Source organism: Callorhinus ursinus, unplaced genomic scaffold (assembly GCF_003265705.2).
Source record: "Callorhinus ursinus isolate GAN/ISIS: 27379988/994484 unplaced genomic scaffold, GSC_fseal_2.0 scaffold28, whole genome shotgun sequence".
Lineage (NCBI taxonomy): Eukaryota > Metazoa > Chordata > Mammalia > Carnivora > Otariidae > Callorhinus > Callorhinus ursinus.
The window spans coordinates 2,633,096-2,645,809 of record NW_027397090.1 but is presented as its reverse complement, the minus strand read 5'-3'; the positions used below and the strand labels follow the sequence as shown (position 1 = coordinate 2,645,809).

The following is a 12,714-nucleotide window of genomic DNA, read 5'->3' as shown; positions in this document are numbered from 1 at the left end:
GTTTCTTCCTCCCTCCTTTCCATTCTCTAGTTTTGAGTTTTTTGAAAATAAGATTTATAGATCTTTTATAATTAGCTAATCCTATCTGGGTATCTCTAAATTGTCTTTTATTAGGCATTCTGTTGATTTTTTGTTGTTGTTGAATGAAAATTCCTAGTTGTATTGTGACAGAATTCCTTCATATTTATTCTTGTTATCCCAAATGCCTTATACATCCTTATTTTCAATTTTTCTTCCCATTCCCCTCTTCTAATTCCTAGTGCAGTATATATCCCAGATGGAATATTTTATATTAGAAGTATCAAAATATTAAGGATGTCAAGAAAGAATGATCATTATAAATGATGAATTTCAACAAGTCTCTGGAAGGTAGATGGGTGTAATAGGGCAGAGGGAACTATAACTCAGAAAGAGGTGGTATCTAATACTGGATTTAATGTGGTGTGTGGAATCTGACTGGGTTCTGAATTAAGCACCAGCACATAAGAGAGAATTGGGTCACTTAAGGCTGCTGGGAGGACTGTGCTTCACAAGAATAGAGTTCTCATTCTTGCATTTTGGGGGATCCTCATACCTACTTACCTCCAAATGAAACCTATTAGTCTTCCAGACCCACTCCTGCAAAGCCCTGAGATAATACATACCTTTTCCAGTCAGGGAGAATCCTAACACAAAAACAACCCTGTGCTTATAACATTATAGGAAATTATTCTTACTGGGTAGAATACTCAGCCCAATCCTTTACTGTTAAAATATTCATGGTCAGGTTAAGAAAATAGCAAGAACTTAATCATAAAAGAAACCAGGATAACAGAATACTGTTTTTTGAATGAAACTGAAATAATTCAGGTAACAAGAGAATGTAAACAAACAGAAAACAAACTCTCATAATCAGAGGATTTTGAGAATATAGAAACTGAATCTTACCATCACTATCTTCCACCCTCTCAAGATAAGGAAGAGTTCTTGGAACCCAAAAATATGGTGAAATTTTGAAACAGAACAAATGCATGAGGTTAAAATGTAAGTACTGAGTTGGAATATATAGTTGATGTAATCTCCCATGACACAGCAGAAAAATAAGCCACAGAGATGTAAAATGAGATAAAACTTAAGAAGTATAGACCTTTCAGAACTTCAAAAGTTGCAAAATCCAGAATAATAAGTATGTTAGGAGAAAGAACTGAGAAAATTGAAGAGAAGAATCTTTCAAAGAAATGGTAGAAGAAAATCTCTAGAGCTAAATAAATATTGAAATAAATTCTTGGATGTAAAAGATCTAACAAGTTTCAAGCAGATGGAATAAACAAAGATTGCCCATGCAAACACATTTTCTTGAAATGTCAGAAAAACAAAGGTCAGATTTTTAGTTTCAGAACAAAAGCAAGCTGTTTATTAGTGGCTTGGAAAAAAAGTGATTGGGATCAGATTATCATGAAAAAAACTGGATGGAACGGAGTAGATGGATGATAAAAGACAATGGAGCACTATAGTCAGATTTCTAAGGAAAATGATTTTGAAGTTAGGATTCTATATATAGTCAAACCATAAAATGTGAAAACACAATTCTCAAATTTCTAGTGACTCAAAGTTTACTTCTTTCATACTCGTTCCTAAAGAAATCAGTTTGAAAATATAATCTAGCAAAACAAGGAATCCAGGAAAAAGGAAAACATGGGATCCAAAAACAGTGGGCCTCCTCAGGAGTCCATTGAAAAGGAATCCAAAATTTTCTGTTTTATTGGCCTAGAAAGTCCTTGGTTTCATTACAGAGGAATTCAGAATGCCATAAGAAAAATTTTAAAAGGGGCACCTGGGTGGCTCAGTCATTAAGCATCTGCCTTTGGCTCAGGTCATGATCCTAGGGTCCTGGGATGGAGCCCCACATCGGGCTCCCTGTTCCGTGGGAAGCCTGCTTCTCCTTTTCCCTCCTGCTTGTGTTCCTGCTCTTGCTATCTCTCTGTCAAATGAATAAATAAAATCTTAAAAAAATTTTTAAAAGTGGAAGAATGTCTTTGAAAAGAAAAATAGCATAAATTTCATATAATATGTAGAATGAGGGATTAATTAACTACATAAGTGATACGGAAAAGAAGACATGTTTTTGGTTCCTAAGAAGGGAGAAATCTCTACCAAATAATCTAGTCTAGTCTAGAAGTGAAGTGGATTAAGATTTTGCACCAGAGATTCTCTCTTCTTTTTTGAGAGATGGACTAGTTGTGATGTAGCAGCAGAAAAAAGTGTTATGATAAACTGTTAATTCTCTTCATTGAAAATTATCACATAGTTATAGTTAACACATGGAAAACTTACTGTGTAAATAAGAATGTAATTAACCATGTTAACGTAGAGATTAAGACGTAACCGGCCAAAGCTGGAAGATAGGAAGATAGGAGAGAGAGAGGAAGTGGTAAGGACTTAAATAGTAGGGAGTGTAAAGATAATGTCTAAAATGAAACGAAAAATAGACATTTAAATACATTACTGTTTTAATAATTTTCTTGAAATTTGCACATACGCCAAAGTAGACGGAATAAGGTAATGAATCCACACGTTTCAACAACTGGTGTCACGTGGCCATCAACACAGTTTCAACAACTGGTGTCACGTGGCTGCCTCTATCACAGCTTTAACTGCATTTTCTTCCCCCACCCCACTAGATGATATTAAAGCAAATCTCAGATGTTATACCTTTAATTGGTATTTAAGTAGTAAGAACTTTACTTTTTATTTTATTTTTTGAAGATTTTATTTATTAGCAAGAGTGGGGCAAAGGGCAGAGGGAGAAGCAGACTCACCAGGGAGCCCAGTGTGGGGCTTGATCCCAGGACTCCGGGATCATGACCTGAGCCAAAGGCAGATACTTAACCAACAGCCACCCAGGTGCCCCAGAACTTTACTTTTTAAATGTAGTCATAGTAACATTATCACCCCTAAAAAATTAGCTATACATCCTATAAACCATGAAAATATCCTGGTAGGCTTCATTTTCTCCTGATTGTCTCAGAAATGTTTCTTTAAAAGTTTGTATTTTTTTTTTAACAATGATAAAGGGATCAATTCACAAAAAAGATCCAACAACTTTAAATGTACTGTAACTAATAACAGAGCTTCAAAACATGCAGCAAAAATTGACAAAACTAAAGGAAGAAATACACATACACAGAATCAGTGGTGGATTTAGCATACCACTCTTAGTAATTGATAGAACATAGACAAAAAAGTCAGAATATAGAACATTTGAACACTGTTAACAAACTGACCTGACGTTAGTATAATACTACACTCAGTAATTGCAGAATGCACTTTTTTTTAAAGGGCTCTTGAATATTCACAAGGATAAACCATTCTGGGGGGCCATGAAGTTTTTTGGTCATATGGAATTAAATTAGAAATCAGTAGCAATAGGGTGTCAAGAAAGCCTGAAATACTTGGACATTAAACAAGTTTTAAATAACCTGTGAGTCAAAAAAGACAGGGGAAATTAGAAAATTGTTTAAGCTGGAAGGTAATGAACATAAAATTTAATAAAAACTTGTGGGATGTAACTAAAGCAGTGCTGAAAGAACTTTGTAGCTATAAGGGATTTGATGAGGAAAGAACAAGAGTTTAAGAGATTAAATCTTTTGCCTGGAGAAAAAGAAGAGCAAATTAAATCCAGAGTAAATAAAAGGAAGCAGTAATACGGATAAGAGTAGAAATCAATGGAAGAGAAATGGATATACAATGGAGAAAATTAGCAAAGTCAGAGATTGTTTTCTTTGGAAAAAATTAATAAATTTGATAAACCCTTAGGACAAGGGAGAGAGAACAAATTATCAGTATCAGAATTAAATAGATATTGCAGATTGCTATCAGGACAATAAGGGACTATTATGAATAATTTTATGAGAATGAATTCTACAACTTGTTTGAAATGGACAAATTTCCTGGAAAACACAAAGTTGCCAAAACTGACGTAAGAAGTAAGACATCTGAGTAGCCCTTTCTGTTAAAGGAATTGAATTTCAGTGATAAATTCTATTAAATACTGAAGTTTGAAATAATACCAGTGTTACACAGACTCTTCTGGAAAATAAAGAGGAAACAGTTCCTTGGCCATTTTCTAAAGCAGACATTACCCTGGTTAAAAAAAAAAAAAAAAAAAGACTTTTCAAAAAAAGAATATCTCACACCAATATCCTTCATGAACACAGACATGGAAATTCTTAACAACATATTAGCATACTGAATCCAGCAATAAGGATATAGGATATTTCATCTCGACCAGGTGAGAATTATCCCAAAATGCAAAGTTGGTTTGACAGTCAAAAATCAATTAATATAATAACCCAAATTAACAAAGAGGGAAAAAAATCATATCTCAATAGATGCCAGAAAAGCATTTGACAAAATTCTGCACCTATTTATGATGAAAACTAAAAATATCTAAAAGGCATACTTAATGCTGAAATGTTAAGTTTTCCCCCTAAAGTAGACGCAAGTCAGAAATGTCCACAATCATCATACCAGGTTAACTCATAGTCATTGTCAGGGTAATAAGGCCAGGAGAAGGATTAATAGATCTAAAGAGTAGAAAGAAGTAAAAATGCCTTTGACTAGGTAGCCAGGAAAAAAACCCAAAACAAAGGGCAAAAAAAAAATTGTGAAAGACAAAGATTTATACTATCTGATTTCAAAATTTGCAGTAAATCTAAAACAAGTTAGCACAGATTTTTAAAACAGAAGAGTCCAGAAAACAAGTAGAGTCAACTGATTTTCAACAAAGACTAGTCAATAGGGAAGGGATAAACCTTTTTTTTTTTTAAAGATTTTATTTATTTATTTGAGAGAGAAAGAGAGAGCACAAGAGGGAAGAGGGTCAGAGGAAGAAGCAGACTCCCCGCTGAGCAGGGAGCCCGATGTGGGACTCGATCCCGGGACTCCAGGATCATGACCTGAGCCAAAGGCAGTCGCCCAACCAACTGAGCCACCCAGGCGCCCAGGATAAACCTTTTAACAGGAAAAATTGAACCTTGTCCCTTAACTCCATACACAGAAATTAATTTGAGGTGGATGAAAGACATATATTTGAAAGCTAAAACTTTTAAGCTTCTAGAAGAAACCATAGAAGAGTATCTTCATGATCATGGGATTGCCAGAGATTTCTTAGGTAGATAAAACTCTAATCATAAAAAGTTTATAAAGTAGACTTCATAAACCTTTTTAGCTTCTCCTTATCAAGAGATGATATCAAGATTGTGAAAAGTGAGCCCTCAGTCTGGTATACATATTCATGATATGTGTATCTGACATTGTTTTCATATCTAGGATACCTGAAAACTCCTTGAAATTAATAACTTAAACTAAAATAATTACCAGATGAGTTGGATACTTGGGAAAGGATATATTAAATGGAAAGTAAGCAGATGAAAGTGTGCTAACACAGTTATTTATCAGGAAAACTTCACTTTACCACATGAGTCAGATTTTAAGACTGACAGCTGCAAGTATTGATGAGAGTTTGAAACAACTGAGACTCATGTAATGCTGTTGGGAATGTGAAATAGTATAACTACTTAGAGTTCAGCAATTAACAGATATCTACCCTGTGACAAACAATTCCAGGTCCAAATATTTCTCCTTCCCCCCCCAAAAAAGGTGTATATATACACTAAATGACTTATTCAGGAATATTTGTAGCAGATTTATTCATAATCGCTTAAATCTGGAAACAACCCATATGTTCATCAATCTAGAATGGGTAAATTGTGTATTTTCATAGACTGCGTAAGGAAGCATTAACTACTGATACGTGTGACAATGTGGATGAATGTCAGAAATAGGTTACCTGCAGGAAGCCAAACATGAAAGAGGTTTTACTTTAAATGTTACTCTATACAGAATTTAAGAACAAACAAAACTAACCTTTGTAATTAAAATTAGAATGATAGGGAGGTTGGGGAAGAGCTGGAAAAGGGTATGAGAGAACTTTCTGGAATGATGTAAATATTTAGTATCTTAATGGGAGTGTTGGTAGCATGGATGTACAAAATCTCATTAAATTGTTCAGCTAAGATCTACGTATTTCACTGATGTAAATTTTACCTAAACTAAAAATAAGTTACGTGATGTGGTGGCACTGGTCTCTGGAGTTGGGTAGCATGATCATTAGCAATTGCTATGTTTTAATAAAAAGCCCATTTAATATATTCCATGTACATATAATGCCTTGACTCAAAATGTAAAATGCAGGAAAGAATGAATTTTGGATCCTTCTTTTCAGTGGAACAGTTGTTTAAAATATCTAAAATACCTTGTTTGGTTTTAGTTTTTTGAAGTAAAATTTGAATATTAAAGTATTCACCAGGTAATCTAATAAGTATTTTATACATGCTCTTTTATTTGATCCCCAAAACAAACGCAGTGGTTAGTTTTATTATTCTCACCTTAAAAAAATGGAAACGGCAGCACCAAGTGTTTTATTCCTAAGATACTACAGAAAGAATCCTAAGCCGGGAGTTACTGAGTTCAACTTCTGCATTTTCTAATCTTTATTATTTTGTTGACTAACATTATTCTTCATATTTAATTGAAAATTCTATTAAACCTATTTAAAACCTATTTTAATGACTTCTACCTTTCTTGACTTTTTTATCCAATAACTTTTAACTTTTCCAAGGAACAACTGTAGTGACTGCTGCCGTGGTGGAAATACATTCACAGGCCTCTCAAGTTAAGACAACACTGAATATGAGCTTCAGGACCGACTATCTCACCATGGTACTGTATAGTCCAGGTCCTGAACAGGTGAGTTAGGGAGAAAAGAGAATATTTTCTCACATGATGAAAATTATATAGATGAATGCTTATTATTAAAGTAACAGTTGTTAATATTTCATATATATTTTGGAGTCTCTTTTCCTCTGAAAAATGTTACTGATCATTTCACTTTAATAATGGATTTAACCATTGCCCTTTTAAGATGAGTTATCTTTCCTATAGGCAGTGATGTAAAAAATTAATTTTTAAATTAATTTTTTTGGACTTTAGCAAACCCTATGGAAATAGAGAAGGTGGTAGTTTGTATCTTAAAATATGTATTAGACTTTGTGTAAAATTTGTATTGATTTCCTCTTCCACAGACTTCCTTTACAGATGTTCGTGATCCTTCTCTGAAACTTGCTGAATTTAAGTTGGAGAATATCATAAGCACTGCAAAAATGTATACAGATGACTCAACATTTTCTTCCTTCTCATTAAAAAACTGTATTTTAGATGATAAAAGGCCTCATGTCAAGAAGGCAACTCCTAGGTAATAGTGTTCTTATTTTTTACTTGAGAAATATTTGATAATATTTTATAAAACATTTTCCCAAAGTTGCATGTTTGTTTTCTGGGTACATCCCAAGATCTTCAGAGCTTCAATTTAATGGAGTTAACGGTTCTCAGTCAACATTTAAAATGTCCTGGTTCAGTTATGTGCTGTTCTTACTGGATGGTCAGTGGAGTTAAGTAGAAATAATCAGTGCAATTAAATTGGATTTTTAAATTAATCTCTATTTAAATTATTGATCTCTGCAAGTTATAAACATGAAAACATGAAAAATTAAGGGAAAACATGAAAGATTAAGATAAAGATGCTGAGATTCTAAGTTCTAATTTCTTACAGAGTACTTGCTAGTTTATGAAACAGTTGTGCTCCAGAAGTTTCTAAGTCTGTTGTTTGAAGTACTTTGTGATCTTCCTAGGAGAAATAACTTCAGAATGCTGGTTCGCTGTTAGTAAAATGGATAAGAGGTCTTTTGCCTTTTATTGGTGTGTTTGCTTATTTGTTAGATACTCACAGGAATTGTTATTATTGTGTTTTTCAGAATGATAGGACTGACAGTTGGGTTTGACAAAAAGGACATGATGGATGTAAAGTATAGAAGAGTCAGAGATGGTTGGGTGACTGATTTAGTCCTTCAAGAAACATATATTTGTGCAAGTGTGGAATTTCTGCTGACAGTTGCAAATGTCTTTCTTGAGGCCTACACCACAGGCACTGCTGTAGAAACCAGTGTTCAAACATGGACTGCTAAGGAAGAAGGTTAGTTATTAGCCAAAATATTTCATATCTGTATTACTGAAGTGCTACAGTAACACTCACCATTGATTACCTTTCCAGATGAGGAGGTTAAGTGAATCGCAGTGTCTTTGTCAAATAAATAAGTATCTTTAAAAAATTTTTATTTTTCAGAGGTAAAAGGAAAACTTAAATGTGCTTTCTGGTAGAATGTGCAGTTTGCCCATTTTTCAGCATGTAAATGTATATTGAGCTCACAAATTATGAGACCTACATTAGAATAAGCAAAATATACTTCCCCACAGGCAGCAATTTCAAAGAATTTTTTTGACGAAAACAAGTAGGGAGAATAACAAACCATTACGTTTCATAATTAAAGATAATCTAACTTAAATTTCTCTTTTATTTTTGTTATTTTTATAGCTCTCCACTATCTTTTATATATTTCGTTTGTTGTGGTAGAGCAGAAGTAGTATCAAGGTGAGAGCTGCCATTAAAGGGTTTTCCCCCCCACATTTTTAAATGTTCTGAAGACTATAGCATCTTGAACTCTTAAACTAAGAGAATTGCAGTAGATTCCTTTGGGATTGAAGATTCTTTTATTTTTTTACTTGAAATGAAAAAACATTTTCTCACAAATAATTATTCATAAATAATATGTATAACAAAGATTTATAAATATTTTAAAATGTGAACTTATTTTTGTTTGTATTTAGTATCTGTACAGGAATCAGAGAAGTGGGAAATTAATATTATTATTAAAAATCCTGAAATTGTGTTTGTGGCTGATATGACAAGAAGTGATGCTCCTGCATTAGTCATTACAACACAATGTGAAATTTGTTGGAAAGGTGACCTTGAGAATAATACAATGACTGCTGCCATTAAAGATCTTCAAGTGAGAGCATGCCCATTTCTTCCAGTCAAGAGAAAAGGCAAAATCACTACTGTGAGTTTACTCTTTCATTATCTTTCATTACATACTTTCATTGTCTGCTTAACTGTAAACTATTTTGGATTTAGTATATACCACTTGAGAAAACTACCTGAATACTTTTACTTTTTTTTCTTCTCGGAGAGATTATTATTACACCAGCTTTGAAACTCTTTTCTTTCCCCAGTTGCTCCTTGGTGTTGTACGTATTTGTGGGAATAGTCGAAGATGTTGTTTTCATCTGGACACTTCTCAGAGACCTCACCGTGGCTTTCTGACCATGTCAATTCCTCTTAGGCCTTTGAGACTTTCTACCAGTTGTTTGCTTTGTTGTTCAGTGTTATTATTTTTAATCTTTCTCATCTGGACATTTTTGCTCGGATATGTTTTTTCTTTTCTACCTATAACTTATTTGAAGATTCAGCCATTTGCTTTAATAAACATCACATTTATGTTTTACAGTTTCATGAGCTCGTTGTGAAGGCACACACGTAACTTGTGTCTTTCCACAACGTCAGCTTTATTCAATCATAAGGCAAAGTTAAATCGCAATTAGAAAGCGGGTTCAGGTTTCCAAACTCAGTGACAATTCACCATATGATTAAACTTGGCTCCTTACACAGCACACAAAGCAGGACAGAAGACAAACCGCCCGACAAACGAGGGGTGCAGGAAGTGAATGAACCAAACGCAAAGTCAGTCTGTGGGCACACAGTTGAGATAAGGCCTCTGTCTGGCCCAGGTCAGCTCTTGGCACTTACTGCTTCTGATGGTCAATCAGGGAAGGATCTCAGTTCTGTTGGGAGATCAATCAGGCAGAGCCTTCGGGGACAGTTGCCCTTTTTAAGTGGTCAGACATAGACGGGTCAGGTCTGAAGAGTCTTAACAGTTTACTGCCCAAATCCTCCCCTTTTCAAAGGGATTTAATCAATTTTGGGTCTCTGCAGACCTCCTCTGGTTCTGCTGCTTATCAGTTCTGGGGTGTCAGCCGACATCGGTCCCGGCAGTACCTCCTAGCTGCAGAACCTTTAACTGCTTGCGTCATTGCTTGACAGAGGCTCCTGCTTGACATGAGAGACTCCATTTTGCTCTCCACAAGGAGATATCAGGTAACAATTAGAGGTCCTACCCTATTGGTTCACTCAGAGGTTTCTTCCTTTTTCCACACAAATAATTCATATTTGTCTTTTCTCATCCATAGAACATACTCCTCTCTTCCTTAAGGGATACAGTCTCAAAGTCCAGGATCTGTAGGTGATAGTTTTCTTTGTTTCAGTCTGCTGTGACTTCTCTTTTTTGATAATCTCTTAACTAATAGACAAGCCACGGCATTTCAGCAAACACTCCCATCGCCATATACACAACCACTGTATAATGGTGGTATAAGGACAGGCTAATTGCAATTTAAAAACCCATTCAGGAAAGTAAGAATGGGGAGCACTTGGTAGTCACTTATCCATAACGTTTATCACATCCTTCTGAGCAGAAATGTGAAAACTTGCAGCTCTTGCAATGGAGTCAAGTTCCTGGGAGAGCCCATGTTGGAGTCTTCCATTTTCACTCCCATGGAAAAACATGGTCATTTTCTCAGGTGGCCCCAGATTTCCCCTCTAAAAGATTTTTTTTTTTTAAACCATTCTCTGTAGACACATCTGAAGTGGCTATTGTTTTTTTTTGGCAGCTGCACTGTTTTCACAGCTCACTTCCTACTGAGTTGGTTACTTGGAGATTGCTCTAGCAGTTGAATTAACAAAAGGCTTTTGCATGGCTGATAATGGTTTCTTTGGCAGTTTTTCATTCCTTGAACATTTAGTTTAGTTCTTGGTAGTTCCAGGTGTAAGCAACCATAATAACCAAAGAATGCATTCATTCATTTATTCTAGAAAACTGTTTTATTTACTAATCTCTATATTCTACTGATTCTGCCTTCATCCTGATTTAGTAAAGGCTACTTTAGGAATAAGTTTGGGCAAGGGGGACCATCTGTACTCTAATTTTCGTTGTTTTTGCCACGGGCTAGTTCCCAAGTTTGATTTTAACAAAAATTGCCAGAGAAAGACTAGGAGCCACAGTCTTACCTCTCGCTGAGGTTACTCTTCAGACCCTGAGTCTTCTCAGCATTTTCCTTTCTCTTGTAGGGCTAATAAATAGCAACATTCTAAATATTCTAAACCTGTCTGGCAGTAGGCTTTTTTCTAAGGTACATTGTCTGCATTCCTACGTATCACCAGTAGCAGTTTCACCAAATATTTTGCTATGGCATTGTTAGTCATCAGCTTTGTAATTTTGTAGCTGGCGGGCAGGGGTGCAAGAGCACCTGGCTCTGGGGTCCCAAACAGACAGCGTTTGGCCACTGGCCACTTGCACAATCCAGAGGCAGAGACATGAGTGGCATTGAAACAAGGAAGGAATTTATTTCAGTGAGGCCAACACCGAGAACACAATGGGCCAGTATCTCAAAGGTTGTCTCCAAAGTGCCAAAAATGTTTCTAGGTTTATATAAAGAAAAAGTGGGGCAGAGGTCGTGGGTCCATGCAGGTGGGCGGTAAAGGTCAGGTCGGTCATTTTTTTGGGGTCAGTCACTTGGGGTCTTGGTCCAGGGTGTCCTCTCTGCTTAAGGGGTAGTTTCAGTTCCCATCAGGGAATGCTTTGCCCCTAAGGTTTTTTGCCTGAGTTTAGAAATAAGATGGAAAGAAAAACTTAATCATTTAGAAAGTACAGATAGAGGTCAGAATGGAGGTAGTTGATGTCCTTTCTCATTTTAAAATATCCCATGCCCATTCAATTGCTAAATCAGTTATCTATTTTGACTTTGTTACAGTGGTGCCAACTTCTAGGTATGAAATTCTGTATTAGGATATTAGGCTGCTGAAACAAGAGCTACCTCCCCCCTCCCAATGAAGTAGCAAAAGCATGGTTTAATTACATTTAAAAGATTGTTTCTTGGGGCGCCTGAGTGGCTCAGTTGTTGGGCGGCTGCCTTCGGCTCGGGTCGTGATCCCAGAGTCCTGGGATCGAGCCCTACATTGGGCTCCCTGCTCGCCGGGAGGCCTGCTTCTCCCTCTCCCACTCCCCCCTGCTTGTGGTCCCTCTCTCGCTGTGTTTCTGTCGGGTGGATAAAATCTTAAAAAATAATAATAATAAATAAATAATGAAAAAATTTTAAAAAAAGATTTCTTTCCTTTCATTTTATTGCTGGGCTATTCCTAGGATGTAGCTTAATCTGCTTGTTCAAAGAAATTGATTTTTTCTTCTTGGTCCCATTCTCTTGACCATTTTGAAATTGCTGACCATTCCACTCTACCTAGCGATAGCCTTCTGCTTAGTAATACAGCTCAAGAATTTGACAAATAACTTGAAGGTATATCACTTCCAAGATTTGAGAGGACTTCTCTGTTCCTCCCCACTTCCCACCCCTTGGGGACTTTGCAAGGTGCCTTGGTAGCTTGCTTCTACTTTGAAGCAGCCTTTTTTAACATCACTTTCAACTTGTAGATGGGTTATTACTGTGCTACAAGTTGCTATATTAAATAAAACACGTGGATGAGATAAAATATGGATGAGAAGTATCTCATCCATATATGATGAGATAACAGATTTCCCTAGTCAAACCTTCAGGTGAGGACATCCAGGTGACTGACACCTGATTTCAGCAAGATTCCTGACCCATGAAAACAGGGAAATAATAAATTCATGTTAAGTTACTAGTTTGGTAGTAATTTGTTAGGCATTA

General features: G+C 35.8%; 1 protein-coding gene across 6 annotated transcripts in view; it reads left to right on the top strand.

Moving 5' to 3' along the window:
- Positions 1-12,714, top strand: part of VPS13A (vacuolar protein sorting 13 homolog A) — a 267,302-nt gene that overhangs the window by 154,401 nt on the left and 100,187 nt on the right. For all 6 annotated transcript variants that reach the window (XR_012374024.1, XR_012374025.1, XM_025891365.2 and 3 more), the window contains exons 36-39: positions 6,662-6,789; positions 7,125-7,294; positions 7,854-8,071; positions 8,764-8,996. Coding sequence is in view for 4 of the 6 variants with exons in the window: in XM_025891365.2 (XP_025747150.1) it covers positions 6,662-6,789; positions 7,125-7,294; positions 7,854-8,071; positions 8,764-8,996 (749 nt within the window). In the remaining 2 variants the exon portion in view is untranslated. The remainder of the gene's footprint in view (positions 1-6,661; positions 6,790-7,124; positions 7,295-7,853; positions 8,072-8,763; positions 8,997-12,714) is intronic.